At 51.2% G+C, this 17330-nt stretch overlaps 1 protein-coding gene across 2 annotated transcripts in view; it reads right to left on the reverse strand.

Moving 5' to 3' along the window:
- The window catches only part of CC2D1A (coiled-coil and C2 domain containing 1A), a 125683-nt gene extending 118637 nt beyond the window's left edge, over nucleotides 1-7046 (reverse strand). For both annotated transcript variants that reach the window (XM_040346602.1, XM_040346601.1), the window contains exons 1-3: nucleotides 6756-7046; nucleotides 2207-2330; nucleotides 704-810 (exon numbers count right to left, since the gene is read on the reverse strand). In XM_040346602.1, the coding sequence (XP_040202536.1) occupies nucleotides 704-810; nucleotides 2207-2330; nucleotides 6756-6809 (285 nt within the window). In that variant the 5' untranslated portion in view covers nucleotides 6810-7046. The remainder of the gene's footprint in view (nucleotides 1-703; nucleotides 811-2206; nucleotides 2331-6755) is intronic.
- Between the last annotated feature and the right edge of the window lie 10284 nt (nucleotides 7047-17330).

Below are 17330 nucleotides of genomic sequence, written 5' to 3' on the forward strand. Positions count from 1 at the left end.
GAGTTAGGCAGAAAAACAGCACTTTATGTGTTAAAAACACTTTCCTCAGTACAGCTCCTCCCAGGGGGCGTGGTCCCCCAGGTATAACCTACACCCTGCCTCAGCAGCTCCAGTTCGTAACAAGCAGTACAAACAATAGGAGGGGTGGGTCTTGTTGAAAAAAAACAAAAAACAAACACACAAGTCCACCCAGTTCAACCAAACGAATGGGAAGTGCTCTGTGCCGAATGGCTTTCTGTTCATTCACACCTGGCACACCCCCTGCGCACACCTGTGCCCCCACCTATAACAGGTCTTCACGGCAAGGAGCAAATTTCTCATAAATACTTACCTGAGCCCGCCAGTCCCTCCTAAATACTTACCTGAGCCTGATCTCAATCCAGTGCTGTGGCTGAGAACCACTTTAAGCTCAGGGGATGAATGAATGAAAACTTATATAGCGCAACACATGCGAACTTAATCGCCTCTGGGCGCTTGTTGTTCCTGTCTCCTTTGGTATCAAAAGAGATGAGTCTTACCTTGTAGGTGCAACTGCACTTGCAAAGCGAATAGTCTATTTGCCTTTAGTGAATCCACCTTCTAGTAAATCACTTGGATCTCTAGGACTGTTGCTGAAGTCACTAAAAGTGCTACTACTACTACTGTGTGCAAGGGACGGTCCACTTTGGACACCGATTCCAGAATTGTACTTATCTGATCGTACCAATAAATCTTCATCATCATCCATAATGTCATCATCAACATCCCCCTCATCTATATCCTTCATGCAGAGAGCTGCCATTCGTTCGATGTGTTCCATGGGGAGCGGAGCTACAGGGTAGGAGGAAAAAAAAGAAACCAATGAACGAAAAATAAGCCACTTTACTCAAAGCCTCAGTTTAGCTTTTTATTTTAAATAAGCACAAGGGACAGTACTTCCTGTACATTTAAAGTGTTTGTAAAGCTTTTTTTTTGCATTAAAATAACCAACATGTCAATACAAACCTGCTCTTCTGCACAGAGCAGCACCGATCCTCTTCTTCTGTGGTCCCCCGCTGGCGCTCCAGGCCCCTGCTTTTTAAAAGCTTGCTACCAAGCCCCGCTACCGTTGACAGGCAACGGAACTCGGCCCCGCCCCAAGCTCTTGTGTCACAGGATGCGATTGACAGCAGCGGGAGTTAATGGCTCCTGCTTTTATCAATCTGTCCAATGAGGAGAGAGACAGCGGCTGGAGCCGCTGCACTCGTGCACATCGCTGGTTCGGATCGGGCTCAGGTTAAAAAAAAAAAGGGGGGGGGACGCTGCAGCACAGAAGGTTTTTCACCTTAATGCATTACGGTAAAAAAACCTTAAGACTTAAAGTGGTTGTACACCCTTGTACAACCACTTTTACCTACAGGTAAGCCTAGATTAAGGCTTACCTGTAAATGCTGGAGAGGTCAATGTAGGTGCTGGAAATATTTCCTAAAAAAAATTTTTTTTTGTAGCGTGGGCTATCAGCACCCAGGGAAAGACAAGTAATTTGCACTCTTAACCCACAGATATTTAGCGCTCCCTGAGTCCCTTCCACTCGTACGGTATTAAACCCCTTATGGTACATCTTAGGATGTACCACTCTATTTGTTCTCCTTCTTTCCCTTTTATCTCTTTATGCCAATTTCTTATTAATTTGTATGCAGTCAGGCAGGTCCTTGCACTACATAGTTCAGTGATGGGGAACCTCGGCCCCCCAGATGTTTTGGAACTACATTTCCCATGATGCTCACCTACACTGCAGAGGGCCTGAGCATCATGGGAAATCTAGTTCCAAAACATATGGGGGCCAAGGTTCCCCATCACTGACATAGTTGAAGGGAAATCTAAGGCCCCTTTCACACTGGGCGCAGGAGGTGCGCTGGCGGTAAAGTGGCGCGATACCGTCGTTTTTCCCACGATATCTGGCCGCTAGCGGTGCGGTTTTAACCCCCCGCTAGCGGCCGGAAAAGGGTTAAGGCGCATTGCGGGCAGTATTACCGCGGTTTTACATTGCTTTCAATGGGAAGGAGCGGTAAACACCCCGCTCCAAAAGATGCGGCTAGCAGGACTTATTTAGGCGCTATTTTTAGCGCTTTACCACCTGAAAATGTGTCAGCGTGAAAGGGGCCTAAGGGAAATTGAACAAGAAAGTTATATAATGTATGGCCAGCTTTCTTTAGTTGTACGTATTACATGGAACATGATCACTCACTCTTTCCTTTGGGTTGTTGTTTGTTGGCTGCTTTGTTTCCTCCTGTGATGGCCAGGAGCTCGGCTTCCAAACCCGTGTCATCGTCAGAGTCGCCATCGTCGGGTAAACCCAGGAGAAAGGGGGCCTGTGTGCGGAAGACAGAGGAGGGAATAATTAGCGAGAGAGACCAGGAGCTGCAGAAATCACTAAGGCCCCTTTCACACTTATGTGACATGTCCTGTGACTTGGAACTGCAAAGTCACCGCATGACAAGTCATACACCATGATTTTCAGTGAGTACCGTTCATATCTGTGCGACTTCAATTCGCAGCGACTTCAAAGTAGTCCCTGTACTACTCTGATCTGACCTTGAGGTCCATAGACCTTAACATTATACGGGCATTGCTTCAAAATCGTGCGACTTTCAGGTCGCAGACGTGTGAAAGGGGCCTCAATATATTAACGTTTTGGAAACTTTGTTCCCTTAGAAAAACTTATTTGACATTCAGGCTTTACACCCTTAAGCCTCGTACAGATGATCGGATTTTCATCGGACAAAACGTAGGACTTTGGTCCGAAGGAACATTGGCCACGAACTTGTATCGCATACAAACATCACACAATTGTCAGCCAACAAGCACGAAACTGCGTGGTTTTTCAGCTCTTTAGCGCCACCCTTTGGGCAACTTCTGCTAATGTTGTGTTATGGTGAGCATTGCTTCCGAGCATGCGTGTTTGTACTTTGGAGTTTTGCCCGATGAACTTGGGTACACACGATCGGAAAATCTGACAACACACATTTGTTGGCAGACAATTTTAAAGCATGCTGTCCCACATTTGTTGGTGGAAAATCTGACAATTGTCCGATGGAGCGTACAAACGGTCGGATCATCCGACAACAGCCTGTGATCACACAATTCCCGTCGGATAATCCGATCGTGTGTACGAGGCTTTACACATCCTCTTCACTCTTCCCAAAGACCTCCTTGCTCTCCATCTCCCCTTGTCACCTCCTCTCATGCTCATGTCCAGAACTTCTGCTATCCTCTGGAACTCCCTACCCTTATCTGTTCCTTCTTGTCTTGAATATCTTTATTTTGTAAAGCGCTGTACAAACTATAAATTCTGGATTATATTAATAATATTCCTCTGCCTCCTCCACATCAGACTGCCAATGCTACTAATACACTCACCGGCCACTTTATTATTAGGTCAGGGCTTGCCGAATTTGCTTGGAATCTAGGAGCCAGCTAAAAAAGTTAGGAGCCAGAAAACGCACCCCGTCCCGACGAGCTCGCGAGCAGAAGCGAACACATACGTGAGCAGCGCCCGCATATGTAAACGATGTTCAAACCACACATGTGAGGTATCGCCGCGATTGGTAGAGCGAGAGCAATAATTCTAGCCCTAGACCTCCTCTGTAACTCAAAACATGCAACCTGTAGATTTTTTTTAAACGTCGCCTATGGAGATTTTAAAGGGTAAAAGTTTGTCGGCATTCCACGAGCGGACGCAATTTTGAAGCGTGACATGTTGGGTATCAATTTACTCGGCGTAACATTATCTTTCATAATATTAAAAAAAATGGGGATAACTTTACTGTTGTCTTATTTTTTAAATACAAAAAAAGTGTATTTTTTTCCCAAAAAAGTGCGCTTGTAAGACCGCTGCGCAAATACGACGTGACAGAAAGTATTGCAACGATCGCCATTTTATTCTCTAGGGTGTTAGGATAAAATACATTATATATATATATATATATATATATATATATAATGTTTGGGGGTTCTAATTAGAGGGAAGAAGATGGCAGTGAAAATAGTGAAAAATTACATTAGAATTGCTGTTTAACTTGTAATGCTTAACTTGTAATACCAACGGCCACCACCAGATGGCGCCAGCTCACACAAGGAAGAGCTGGGGACTTCACAAAGCCGCGGCCTCAATTACCGGACATCACGGGCCCCTCGCGATCAAGTGGCGGGGGAGGTTGGGGCCTGGTCCGCGGCCATCCTGGGGAAAAGGCGCTCCGCAGACTAGGCCGAAGCCACGGCCTCGCCTAAAACATTCTGCCCGCCACAATCCTGGGAAAAGGCTGCGAGCAGCAGATGCCGCTCGCGGCCTTTTCCCAGGATCGCGGCGGGCAGGATGTTTTAGGCGAGGCCGCGGCTTCGGCCTAGTCCGCGGAGGGCCGGTCCTATGGAACAAAAATATTTTATTTATTTTTTACCCACCCTCCAAGCCAAGACCCCACTCGCCAGGACGCTAATTCTAGTCGCCATTCGGATTTGTCGAGCCCTGTACTAGGTACAACCTGTTCAATTGCTTGGCAACACAAAGTGCTAATCAGCCAATGACATGGAAGCAACTCAATGCCTTTAGGCATCTAGATGTGGTGAAGATGACTTGCTGATGTTCAAACCGAGCATCAGACTGGGGAAGAAAGGGGATTTAAGTGACTTTGAATGTGGTATGGTTGTTGATGTCAGATGGTCTGCTGATCTACTGGGATTTTCACACACACACACACACACACACACACACACACACACACACACACACACACACCTCTAGGGGTTTACAGAGAATGGGCAGTAAAATAGAAAATATCCAGTGAGCGGCAGTTGTGTGGAGGAAAATGCCTTGTTGATGTCAGAGGAGAATGGGCAGACTGGTTCCAGATGATAGAAAGGCAACAGTAACTCAAATAACCGCTCGTTACAACCAAAGTATGCAGAATACCATCTCTAAATGCACAACACATCGAACCTTGAAGCAGATGGGCTACAGCAGCAGAAGACCACACCGGGTGCCACGCCTGTCAGCTAAGAACAGGAAACTGAGGCTACAATTCGCAACACAATTGGACAATAGAAGATTGGAAAAACATTGCCTGGTCTGATGAGTCTCCATTTCAGCTGCGACATTCAGAAGGTCGGGTCAGAATTTGGTGTAAACAACATGAAAGCACGGATCCATCCTGCCTTGTATCACCGGTTCAGGCTGGTGGTGGTGTAATGGTGTGGGGGATATTTTATTGGCACACTTTGGGCTCCTTGGTACCAACTGACCATTGATTAACCACTTCCTACCCAACGACGTCATCGACTTTGAGTGGGGATATCTGAATGATGCCTGTGGCTCCTCCGCAACATCCTCTCGGCCAAGCGGCCCCTCCGCCCCGTCCTCTCGGCCAAGTGGCACCATCCTCTTGGCCAAGCGGCTCCGCCGACACGTCCTCTCGGCCAAGCGGCCCCTCTGCCCCGTCCTCTCGGCCAAGCGGCTCTGCCGACACGTCCTCTCGGCCAAGCGGCCCCTCTGCCCCGTCCTCTCGGCCAAGCGGCTCTGCCGACACGTCCTCTCGGCCAAGCGGCACCATCCTCTCAGCCAATCGGCCCCTCCGCCCCGTCCTCTCGGCCCCTCTGCCCCATCCTCTTGGCCAAGCGGCTCCACAACACGTCCACTCGGCCAAGCGGCCCCTCCGCCCCGTCCTCTCGTCCCCTCCGCCCCGTTCTCTCGGCCAAGCGGCTCCACGACACGTCCTCTCGGCCAAGCGGCCCCTCCGCCCCGTCCTCTTGGCCAAGCGGCTCCACGACACGTCCTCTCGGCCCCTCCGCCACGTCCTCTCGGCCAAACGGCACCATCCTCTCGGCCAAGCGGCCCCTCCACCCCGTCCTCTCGGCCAAGCGGCACCATCCTCTCAGCCAAGCGGCCACTCCGCCCCGTCCTCTCGGCCAAGCGGCTCTGCCGACACGTCCTCTCGGCCAAGCGGCTCTGCCGACACGGCCTCTCGGCCAAGCGGCACCATCCTCTCAGCCAATCGGCCCCTCCGCCCCGTCCTCTCGGCCCCTCTGCCCCATCCTCTTGGCCAAGCGGCTCCACAACACGTCCACTCGGCCAAGCGGCCCCTCCGCCCCGTCCTCTCGTCCCCTCCGCCCCGTTCTCTCGGCCAAGCGGCTCCACGACACGTCCTCTCGGCCAAGCGGCCCCTCCGCCCCGTCCTCTTGGCCAAGCGGCTCCACGACACGTCCTCTCGGCCCCTCCGCCACGTCCTCTCGGCCAAACGGCACCATCCTCTCGGCCAAGCGGCCCCTCCGGCCCGTCCTCTCGGCCAAGCGGCACCATCCTCTCAGCCAAGCGGCCACTCCGCCCCGTCCTCTCGGCCAAGCGGCTCCACGACATGTCCTCTCGGCCAAGCGGCTCCATGACACGTCCTCTCGTCCCCTCCGCTCCGTTCTCTCGGCCAAGCGGCTCCACGCCACATCTTCTCGGCCAAACGGCTCCTCCGTCGCATCCTCCTGGCAAAGCGGCTCCTCCGCCGCGTGCACCATCACAGGTAAGGACTCTGCCAGGAATCACTTATGGGTGCAGGGCTCCATCCCAGGTAAAGTGGTTTTGCTGGGGCACCTTGAAGGGGCTGAGCAAGGCATAGTAATAGGTCAGAGGCTCTGCCCAGGAACGGTGACACGACAGTATAATGATATGATGTACACAGTGACAGGTGTAGGACAGCCATGACACATATATATACATATATACTCAGATCACAACAGCTCGCTCTCTCTCTCACCACTTTAGGCGGCGCTCTCCCGGCTCCTCGTCCCCCTCTCCGGCCGCCGCTCATCCTTCAAACCACAATATTCCAACCACTGCAATCACCGGCTACTTCCGCGTTCCACGTCACGTGATCCGGGGGCATAACTACAATTCCCGACATCCCACTGACCTAGAGGAGGGGGCGTGTTCGCTGAGGTAAAACGAGGAGCGCCCTGGGGGGTCAGTGGGCGTGCCTTCTGGTCCGAGGAGCGCTCAGTGGGAGGGGAAGGGCCGCGCACTGGGCGCGTCCGCTTTTCCTCAAGGTAGAGAGGAGCGCTCTGTGGGAGGGACCGCGCAATAGGCGTATCCGCTGGTCATACAGTAGATGAGGAGCGCTTTGTGGGAGGGGAGGAGCGCTTTGTGGGAGGGGAGGACCGCGCAGTGGGCGTGTCTGGTAAACCTGGTACATGGTGAGGACCTCCCCTCCTATATATATGGCAACATGACCGGACACTCGCCGGGGAACCCCACACACCGAGGTCTATCCTCTCCCCGCCATAAACACCGATCACACTCCCGGTTGGCGGGCTGCGGTCGCTTATTGAATAAACTTTATTACACCGCGGACAATGCTGAGTGTACAGGTGATCAGCCTGTCATATTAACCCTTTCATGACTAAGCCTATTTCTGACATTTGGTGTTTCCAAGTTAAATTCCGTATTTTTTGCTCGAAAATTACTTCGAACCCCCAAACATTATATATATTTTTTAGCAGAGAAACTAGAGAATAAAATGGCGATTGTTGCAATACTTTATGTCACGCGGTATTTGTGCAGCGGTGTCTTAAATGCACCTTTTTGGGGAAAAAGACACTTTCATGAATTAAAAAAAAAACGTAACAATAAAGTAAGCCCATTTTTTTTTTGTATAATATGAAAGATGATGTTACGCCGAGTAAATAGATACCTAACATGCCGCGCTTTAACCACTTAAGACCCGGACCTTTAGGCAGGTAAAGGACCTGGCCAGTTTTTGCGATTCGGTACTGCGTCGCTTTAACTGACAATTGCGCGGTCGTGCGACGTGGCTCCCAAACAAAATTGGCGTCCTTTTTTCCCCACAAATAGAGCTTTCTTTTGGTGGTATTTGATCACCTCTGCGGTTTTTATTTTTTGCGCTATAAACAAAAATAGAGCGACAATTTTGAAAAAAATTCAATATTTTTTACTTTTTGCTATAATAAATATCCCCCAAAAATATATAGAAAAAATATTTTTTTTCCTCAGTTTAGGCCGATACGTATTCTTCTACATATTTTTGGTAAAAAAAAATCGCAATAAGCGTTTAACGATTGGCTTGCGCAACATTTATAGCGTTTACAAAATAGGGGATAGTTTTATTGCATTTTTATTAACTATTTTTTTTTTACTACTAATGGTGGCGATCAGCGATTTTTTTCGTGACTGCGACATTATGGCGGACACTTCGGACAATTTTGACACATTTTTGGGACCATTGTCATTTTTACAGCAAAAAATGCATTTAAATTGCATTCTTTATTGTGAAAATGACAGTTGCAGTTTGGGAGTTAACCACAAGGGGTGCTAAAGGGGTTATGTGTGACCTCATCTGTGTTTCTAACTGTAGGGGGGTGTGGCTGTAGGTGTGATGTCATTGATTGTGTTTCCCTATATTAGGGATCACACGATCAATGACGGCGCCACAGTGAAGAACGGGGAAGCTGTGTTTACACTCACCTCTCCCTGTTCTTCAGCTCCGGGGACCGATCGCGGGACACCAGCGGCGATCGGGTCCCGCGGCCCCGGTCACGGAGCTTCGGACCATGGCTGGGCACTACAGGTACATGCCTGTGCCCAGCCGTGCCATTCTGCCGACGTAAATCTGCAGGAGGCGGTCCCTAAGTGGTTAACCACCTCAATACTGCGCCTATTCTGGCACTTCTCTCCTTCATGTAAAAATCATAATTTTTTTGCTAGAGAATTTCTCAGAACCCCCAAACACTATATATGTTTACTTTTTTTTAGCAGACACCCTAGGGAATAAAATGGCGGTCATTGCAACTTTTTTTATCTCGCACAGTATTTGTGCAATAATTTTTCAAACACCTTTTTTTGGGGGAAAAAAATGGTTTCATGAATTAAAAAAATAACAAAACAGTAAAGTTAGCCCAATTTCTTTGTATAATGTGAAAGATGATGTAACTCCGAGTAAATAGATACCTAACATGTCATGCTTTAAAATTGCGCACACTCATGGAATGGCCAAACTTCAGTACACCCGTGTTTTTTTTTAAAGTCAGCCGCTAACATGGTAGCTGCTGACTTTTAATAAGGACACTTACCTGTCCAAGGCGCCCGCGGTGTCGGCTCCCCGACGGCGATCGCTCGGTCCATAATATTTACATTGCCACTCAGCTGTGCCCATCAAACGCAGCCACTGTGCCATCAAACGCAGCCACTGAGTGGCTGCGTTTGATTGCACAGTGGCTGCGTTTGATGGCACAGTGGCTGCGTTTGATGGGCACAGTGGCTGCGTGTGATGGGCACAGTCTGTAACCATCAATTGTTGCCAGTTTGCCCCATCAAGTGCTGCCAGTGTGCCCATCAATTGGCGCTAGTGTGCCCATCAATTGCCGCCAGTGTGCTTTGTTCTATTATATTCTTGTTTTAAAACAACATTGATTCTTTCTTAAAAACGGGGGGGGGGGGGGCGCAGTTTGCCATCTTCGCCCTGGGCACCAAATGTCCTTGTTCCAGCACTGTCCATCATACAGGGATCAGTGCCCCCCCCCCCATCCTACAGGGATCAGTGCCCACCCCCCCTCTTCCATCATACAGGGATCCGTGCCCCCTCCTCCATCATATAGGGATCAGTGCCCCCCCTCTCCTCCATCATACAGGGATCAGTCCCCCCCTCTCCTCCATCATACAGGGATCAGAGACCCTCCCTCCTCCATCATACAGGGATCAGTGCCCCTCCCTCCTCCATCATACAGGGATCAGTGCCCCCCCCTTCTCCACCATACAGGGATCAGTGCCCCCCTCCTCCATCATACAGGGATCAGTGCCCCTCCCTCCTCCATCATACAGGGATCAGTGCCCCTCCCTCCTCCATCATACAGGGATCAGTGCCCCCCCTTATCCATCATACAGGGATCAGTGCCCCCCCTCTCCTCCATCATACAGGGATCAGTCCCCCTCTCCTCCATCATACAGGGATCAGTCCCCCCCCCTTCTCCATCATACAGGGATCAGTCCCCCCCCCCTTCTCCACCATACAGGGATCAGTGCACCCCCTCCTCCATCATACAGGGATCAGTGCCCCCCCTCTCCTCCATCATACAGGGATCAGTGCCCCCCTCACTCCTCCATCATACAAGGATCAGCCTCCCCCTTCTCCACCATACAGGGTTCTGTGCCCCTCTCCTCCATCATACAGGGATCAGTGCCCCCCCCTCCTCCATCATACAGGGATCAGCGCCCCCCCCCTTCTCCACCATACAGGAATCAGTGCCCCTCTCCTCCATCATACAGGGATCAGTGCCCCTCCCTCCTCCATCATACAGGGATCAGTGCCCCCCCCCTCCATCATACAGGGATCAGTGCCCCCCCCCTCCATCATACATGGATCAGTGCCCCTCCCTCTCCTCCATCATACAGGATCAGTGCCCCTCTCCTCCATCATACAGGGATCAGTGCCCCTCCCTCCTCCATCATACAGGGATCAGTGCCCCCCCCCCTTCTCCACCATACAGGGATCAGTGCCCCTCCCTCCTCCATCATACAGGGATCAGTGCCCCCCCTCCATCATACAGGAATCAGTGCCCCCCCCTCCATCATACAGGGATAAGTGCCCCTCTCCTCCATCATACAGGGATCAGTGCCCCCCCCCTTCTCCACCATACAGGGATCAGTGCCCCTCTCCTCCATCATACAGGGATCAGTGCCCCTCCCTCCTCCATCATACAGGGATCAGTGCCCCCCCCCCTTCTTCACCATACAGGGATCAGTGCCCCTCCCTCCTCCATCATACAGGGATCAGCCCCCCCCTTCTCCATCATACAGGGATCAGAGCCCCCCCTTCTCCATCATACAGGGATCAGTGCCCCCTCCTCTCCTCCATCATACAGGGATCAGTGCCCCCCCTCTCCTCCATCATACAGGGATCAGTGCCCCCTCTCCTCCATCATACAGGGATCAGTGCCCCCCCCTCTCCTCCATCATACAGGGATCAGTGCATCCCCCCACTCCTCCATCATACAGGGATCAGTGCCCCTCTCCTCCATCATACATGGATCTGCACCCCTCCCCCCTTCTTCATCATACAGGGATCAGTGCCTCCCCCCTCATACAGGGATCAGTGCCCCCCCTCCATCATACAGGGATCAGTGCCCCCCCCTCCATCATACAGGGATCAGTGCCCCTCTCCTCCATCATACAGGGATCAGTGCCCCCCCTTCTCCACCATACAGGGATCAGTGCCCCTCTCCTCCATCATACAGGGATCAGTGCCCCTCCCTCCTCCATCATACAGGGATCAGTGCCCCCCCCCCCTTCTCCACCATACAGGGATCAGTGCCCCTCCCTCCTCCATCATACAGGGATCAGCCCCCCCCTTCTCCATCATACAGGGATCAGAGCCCCCCCCTTCTCCATCATACAGGGATCAGTGCCCCCTCCTCTCCTCCATCATACAGGGATCAGTGCCCCCCCTCTCCTCCATCATACAGGGATCAGTGCATCCCCCCACTCCTCCATCATACAGGGATCAGTGCCCCTCTCCTCCATCATACAGGGATCTGCACCCCTCCCCCCTTCTCCATCATACAGGGATCAGTGCCCCTCTCCTCCATCATACAGGGATCAGTGCCCCCCCCCCTTCTCCACCATACAGGGATCAGTGCCCCTCCCTCCTCCATCATACAGGGATCAGTCCCCCCCCCCTTCTCCATCATACAGGGATCAGTGCCCCTCTCCTCCATCATACAGGGATCTGCACCCCTCCCCCCTTCTCCATCATACAGGGATCAGTGCCCCCCCCTCTCCTCCATCATACAGGGATCAGTGCATCCCCCCACTCCTCCATCATACAGGGATCAGTGCCCCTCTCCTCCATCATACAGGGATCTGCACCCCTCCCCCTTCTCCATCATACAGGGATCAGTGCACCCCCCCATCATATCCATACTAGTGTCCATGGCTGTGCAGTGGGCGTGTCCGCTGGTCCTAATCATACAGGGCTCTGTGGGCGTATCTAGTGAGCCTGGTGGAGGAGCGCGCTCTGTGGTAGGGGCGGGGCTGCACAGTGGGCGCGTCCGCGGGAGAGAAGGCGATCTGTGGGAGGGGCCACACAGTGGGCGTATCTGCTGGTCCTAAGGTTGAGAGGAGCGCTCTGTGGGAGGGGGCGGACCCGCGCAAGTAGGCGTGTCTTACTGGTCGTGGGCGCGCAAGTAGGCGTGTCTTGTGGTCCTGAGGTAAACGTGGGGTCCTGCTGTGAGGAGGAGGTCACATGGTATCTATGAGGGGGATTTATGGGGCCACACTAGACATTGATATCATTTAATAGGGGGCGTGTCATCTTTATCCAATCATTATTATTATTTGTTGTATGAATTATTTCTGTTGGCTGCCGACTAAATCGCAGAGTTGTCATTAGAGAGAGCGGAGAGCCTATTGCTTGTATCGTAGAATGGTAATCCAGCGACTGAGAGGATTGCGATTGGCTAGCGGCTTGTAAGGTTCATTCACCTGATTGGCTGGTATTTATAGAAGTACAGGAACTTCTTTTTCTTATGTATGGAGTAGTAAGGGAGGGATATAGCGGGGTTTATATCAATGGGGTAGATTCAGAGAGCAATTACGCCTGCGTATCCATAGATACGCCGCGTAATTGCTTAGTAGCGCCGGCGTATCTACTTTCTGTATTCAGAAAGCAAGATACGCCGACTTTAGCCTAAGATACGACTGGCATAAGTCTCTTACGCCGTCGTATCTCAGGGTGCATTCTCACGCTGGCCACTAGGTGGCGCTCCCATAGATGTCAGCGTAGAGTATGCAAATTACATACTTACGCCGATTCACGAACGTACGTGCGCCCGGCGGTAGTTTTTTAGTTTGCGTACGTTGTTTTCATCGTAAGGCTGCTCCTGCTATTAGGAGGCGCAGCCAATGTTAAGTATGGACGTCGTTCCCGCGTCGCGATTTGAAAATTTTACGTCGTTTGCGTAAGTCGTCCGTGAATGGCGCTGGACGCCATTTACGTTCACGTCGATACCAATGACGTCCTTGCGACGTCAATTACCGCAATGCACGTCGGGGAAATTTTAGGGACGGCGCATGCGCAGTACGTTCGGCGCGGGAACACGCCTAATTTAAATGATCCACGCCCCCTACGGGATCATTTGAATTACGTGCGCTTACGCCGGCACCTTTTACGCTACGCCGCCGCAACTTCATAGGCAAGTGCTTTGTGAATCAAGCACTTGCCCATAAAACTTGCGGCGGCGTAACGTAAATGTCATACGTTACGCCGCCTCAGTTTTGCGCGCCCCTACCTGAATCTACCCCAATGAGTACCGATACTTTTGGTCTTGTACTCACCGATACCGAGTACTGATACAAAATGAACGGGGGCGAATCACACTGCAAAGAATCGCATGTGATCTATACAGTAATGCGGGGTGATTCCTGTCTGAATCGCATGCGGTTTCTCACGCCGCTCCTTAGTGAACCCCCGGCTTGTCATAGTGACTTCAGCCTGGACTCACACAGGAGCGGTGTGGGAAACCTGCATGCGAATCAGACAGGAATTACCCCGCATTACTGTTCAGATCACATGTGATTCTTTGCTGTGTGATTTGCCCCCATTCATTTTGTATGGACACAAATCACAAAGTATTGGTATTGGAATGACGTACTGATCTGGCGGTGAAAGGGTTAAAATCCCGTAATATACCGTCTCAATTCCTGCTCTGCACATGCTCAGTTGCTTTTTTTCGTTTTTTTTAGCACCGTGCCTAAAAATATAAAGGCTGATCTGCTGACTGCCTAAATCAGGGATCCTCAAACTACGGCCCTCCAGCTGTTGCAGAACTACACATCCCATGAGGCATTGGAACACACTGACATTCACAGACATGACAAGGCATGATGGGAATTGTAGTTCCTGAACAACTGGAGGGCCATAGTTTGAAGACCCATGGCCTAAATATTAACTGCTGCTCGGGGGGCTCTGGGCTTTAGCAAAATGGCAGCCTCCAGCATGAAGAAACAAGAGCGATGCTGGAGGAAATTTACAGCACACACTGATTTTGGTAGCAGAATTATTAACCACTTTAAAGGGGTTGTAAAGGTAAATGTTTTTTCATGCATTAAGGTGAAAAAACATCCGATGGTACCACCCCCCCCCGAACCCCCGTTTTACTTACCCGACCCCTCGAAAGTCCCTCGCGCATCCATGTGATGGTCTTTGGTTCCCAGCCTGGCCGTTGATTGGCAAGGCTGGACGGATTGATAGCAGCGCAGCCATTGGCTGGCGCTGCTGTCAATCACAGCGGATGACGCGGCGCGCCGGGGGGCGGGGCCGAGTGATACAGTTGGCGGCTATGCCCGTCAATGTATCACGGGAGCGCGCCCGCAAAAGCTTTCCACCATGCGATCTCGCTCGCATGAAGTTGGAAAGCTTTTGCGAGGAGGAGCCGAGACAGCCCCCGAGGGATCCCAGAAGACAGGGTTAGGGGACACTCTGTGCAAAACGAGCTGCACAGTGGAGGGAAGTATGACATGTTTGTTATTTTTAAAGCAAAAAAATTCGGCCTTTAGTGTCCCTTTAAGCCCCGGACCATTTTGTCGCTAAAGGACCGGGCCCCTTTTCTTTCTCGTACATCACGGGACACAGAGCGGCATATTCATTACTATGTGGGTTATATGGAGTACCTTCAGGTGATGGACACTGGCAATCTCAAACAGGAAGTGCCCCTCCCTATATAACCCCCTCCCATAGGAGGAGTACCTCAGTTTTTTCGCCAGTGTCTTAGGTGTTGGTCATGGAATAGCTTGTCTCTACATCCTTGGGATCAAGGCAGGCTAACCGGATCTGTCCAAGGTGCCTCAGAGCCAAAGTGGACAGTACCCGGGCCCCTAGCTAGGGGGTTTTGCCCATAATGCTTCTCTTTCAGAGAGCTGGATCCTGGGCCCAGGACTTAGAACCCTTTGGGGTGCCTAAAGTCCCTGTTTGCCAGGATGCTATATGGGTCCAGGACAGTGGGTTCCTTCAAAGGACCCCAGGGCCTGAAGGTCTAGACGCCACCCACGGAGATGGGGGAAGATTGGACCACTTGCTGTGCAAGGTCCTGCGGCATGGAGCAGGTAAGAAAGGGGGGGTCTGCGGAACTTGGTTCGGCAGCAGGCTCTCCAGGGGGGATCTTTGGGGGAGTTTGCCTGAGTATGCTCTTGCATTGGCAGTCTGGGGCCACTATGTCTGTGTAAGACAGGATGGTCTGTGTTTTTACTCTCCATATGTGTGATCTCCCTGGTCTATGTGTTGCAGGTTCTATCTGGCTGGGCGCTAGGTGGGGTATTAGTGTGTGCCTACTCTTTACCCTGAACTAGGGAGGTGTCTGCGCCTACCTGAAGGTTCTTACCTGGCCGGGTGCTGTGCGGATGTTTCCTCTGTGTCTTGTCTTCTCTCCTGCGTCCCTGCAGCATGCTGCTTCCACCATGGCCCCCCCGTGACACGGGCACGCGCGCGGGCGCGTGCACAGCGATTTATAAAAAAAAAAAAAAGACGAAATTCGCGCCGTTTTTAGAGGGGGGGGGGCGGGACGTTGGATCTCATAAGAGGAAGGGGCGGCCCTTCCTCTGTGCTGTATTGGCTCAGTTCATTTCTGAGCTCAGGAGAGGAGGACACAGAGCGGCAGCAGTGCAAGCCTGATGCACAGTGGCACCCGGTGGCGCAAGGGAGTATTGCAGTTCTGACAAACAGAACTAGCTTTTCAATCTAGCCTAAACATTTCCTTACAGCAGGTGGATTCTTGCAATTTCTCTTGTGGGGAGACAATGTGATTCCGTAGAAAAAGGAAAAAAAGGGACTCAGGATCCAAAAAAAAATATATATGCATAATTGAAAAAAAAAAAAAATAGGGAACACATATTGGTCTCCCCATTGGGTTTTTTGGGCATTAGTTGTTACTACTGTCCCCTTAAAACCGCATAGTTTTTTCTCCTACCTACATCAGTCAGTTGTTGTAAGTAGGGGTGCCTCAGTATTGTACCATGGCTTCCAAAGCATCAGGATCAGGGGAAATGGCAAGAGGTGCCAGAGGACAAAGGGGTTCCCCCTCAGATTCTGAAGGTTCGAGTCGGGATATGCCTGTACTCTCCCCACAAATTATTCCAGTAGTGGGTGCCTTGGTTGAGCCATTAGGGGGATCTGGTGTTGAGGCTAGTTCAGATCCACCCAACCCTGTGTTTGTCACAGAGGAAATGCTAGCCCTTTCCTTGGGGGGACTAGAGAAGAGATTGGCAACTATGATTGTCAATTCCATGTCGGGCAAGAAGCGGACTAGGTCTCCATCACCGGGGGGTGTACCCCCAGATGCTGAGGTTCTCTCCCTCAGAGAATTAGAAGCTCAGGAAAATCATTCCCAGGACCATGAGGGTTCAGGGGATGAGGAGTCTACTTATGAGGAGCCAGTCTCGGCCTCCCATGCAGAGAGCTTGTGGATTCAGTCATTGACAGACATGGTCCGCCTGGCATTTAAGTTGCCCTTACCGGAGCCTCAGGCTTCGGCGGTATCATCCTTAGGTTCATTGAAAGCGCCTTTGAGCAGCGCTGTTTTTCCGGTCCATCCTCTTTTAGAGGAACTGATTTTTCAGGATTGGATACGACCAGATAGGATCTTTTTACCACCTAAAAGATTTTCCACCATCTACCCTATGGAAGAAAAATTTTCCAAGAGGTGGGCTCTCCCAGCTGCCGCCATCTCTTGTGTAAACAAATCTTTAACTTGCCCGGTGGAAAACATACAGATGTTTAAAGAACCGGTGGATAAGCGTTTTGAGACACTTTTAAAGGCATCCTTTGCTACGGCAGGTGCAGTAATACAGCCAGCAGTGGCTGCTATTGGGGTTTGTCAAGCGTTAACAGACCAGACAAAACAGATGCTTAAAGACATTCCTGCCCAACAGGCAGAAGAGTTATCGGATATTCCTAGAGCCCTGTGCTTTGCGGTGGATGCTATAAAGGACTCCATTCAGCAGGCGTCTCGTTTGTCACTATTTTTAGTACACATGAGAAGGCTCTTATGGTTGAAGAACTGGGCGGCTGAGCCCCCATGCAAAAAGCTTCTGGCAGGTTTCCCCTTCCATGGAGGTCGACTCTTCGGAGAGGATCTAGATAAATATATTCAGACTATATCGAGTGGCAAAAGTACCCTTTTACCGGTCAAAAAGAAGTTTCGGGGACCTGCGTTTAAAAGGCAGCTCTCCCCTGTTCCGGGGCCCTCCAATTCCAGGCAGTATCGACGGCCTCCTGCGAGATCAAACTTTAACAATAAGTCGCAGGGACAGGCCTCTGGGGGCAAGAAGC

Source organism: Rana temporaria, chromosome 3 (assembly GCF_905171775.1).
Source record: "Rana temporaria chromosome 3, aRanTem1.1, whole genome shotgun sequence".
NCBI lineage: Eukaryota > Metazoa > Chordata > Amphibia > Anura > Ranidae > Rana > Rana temporaria.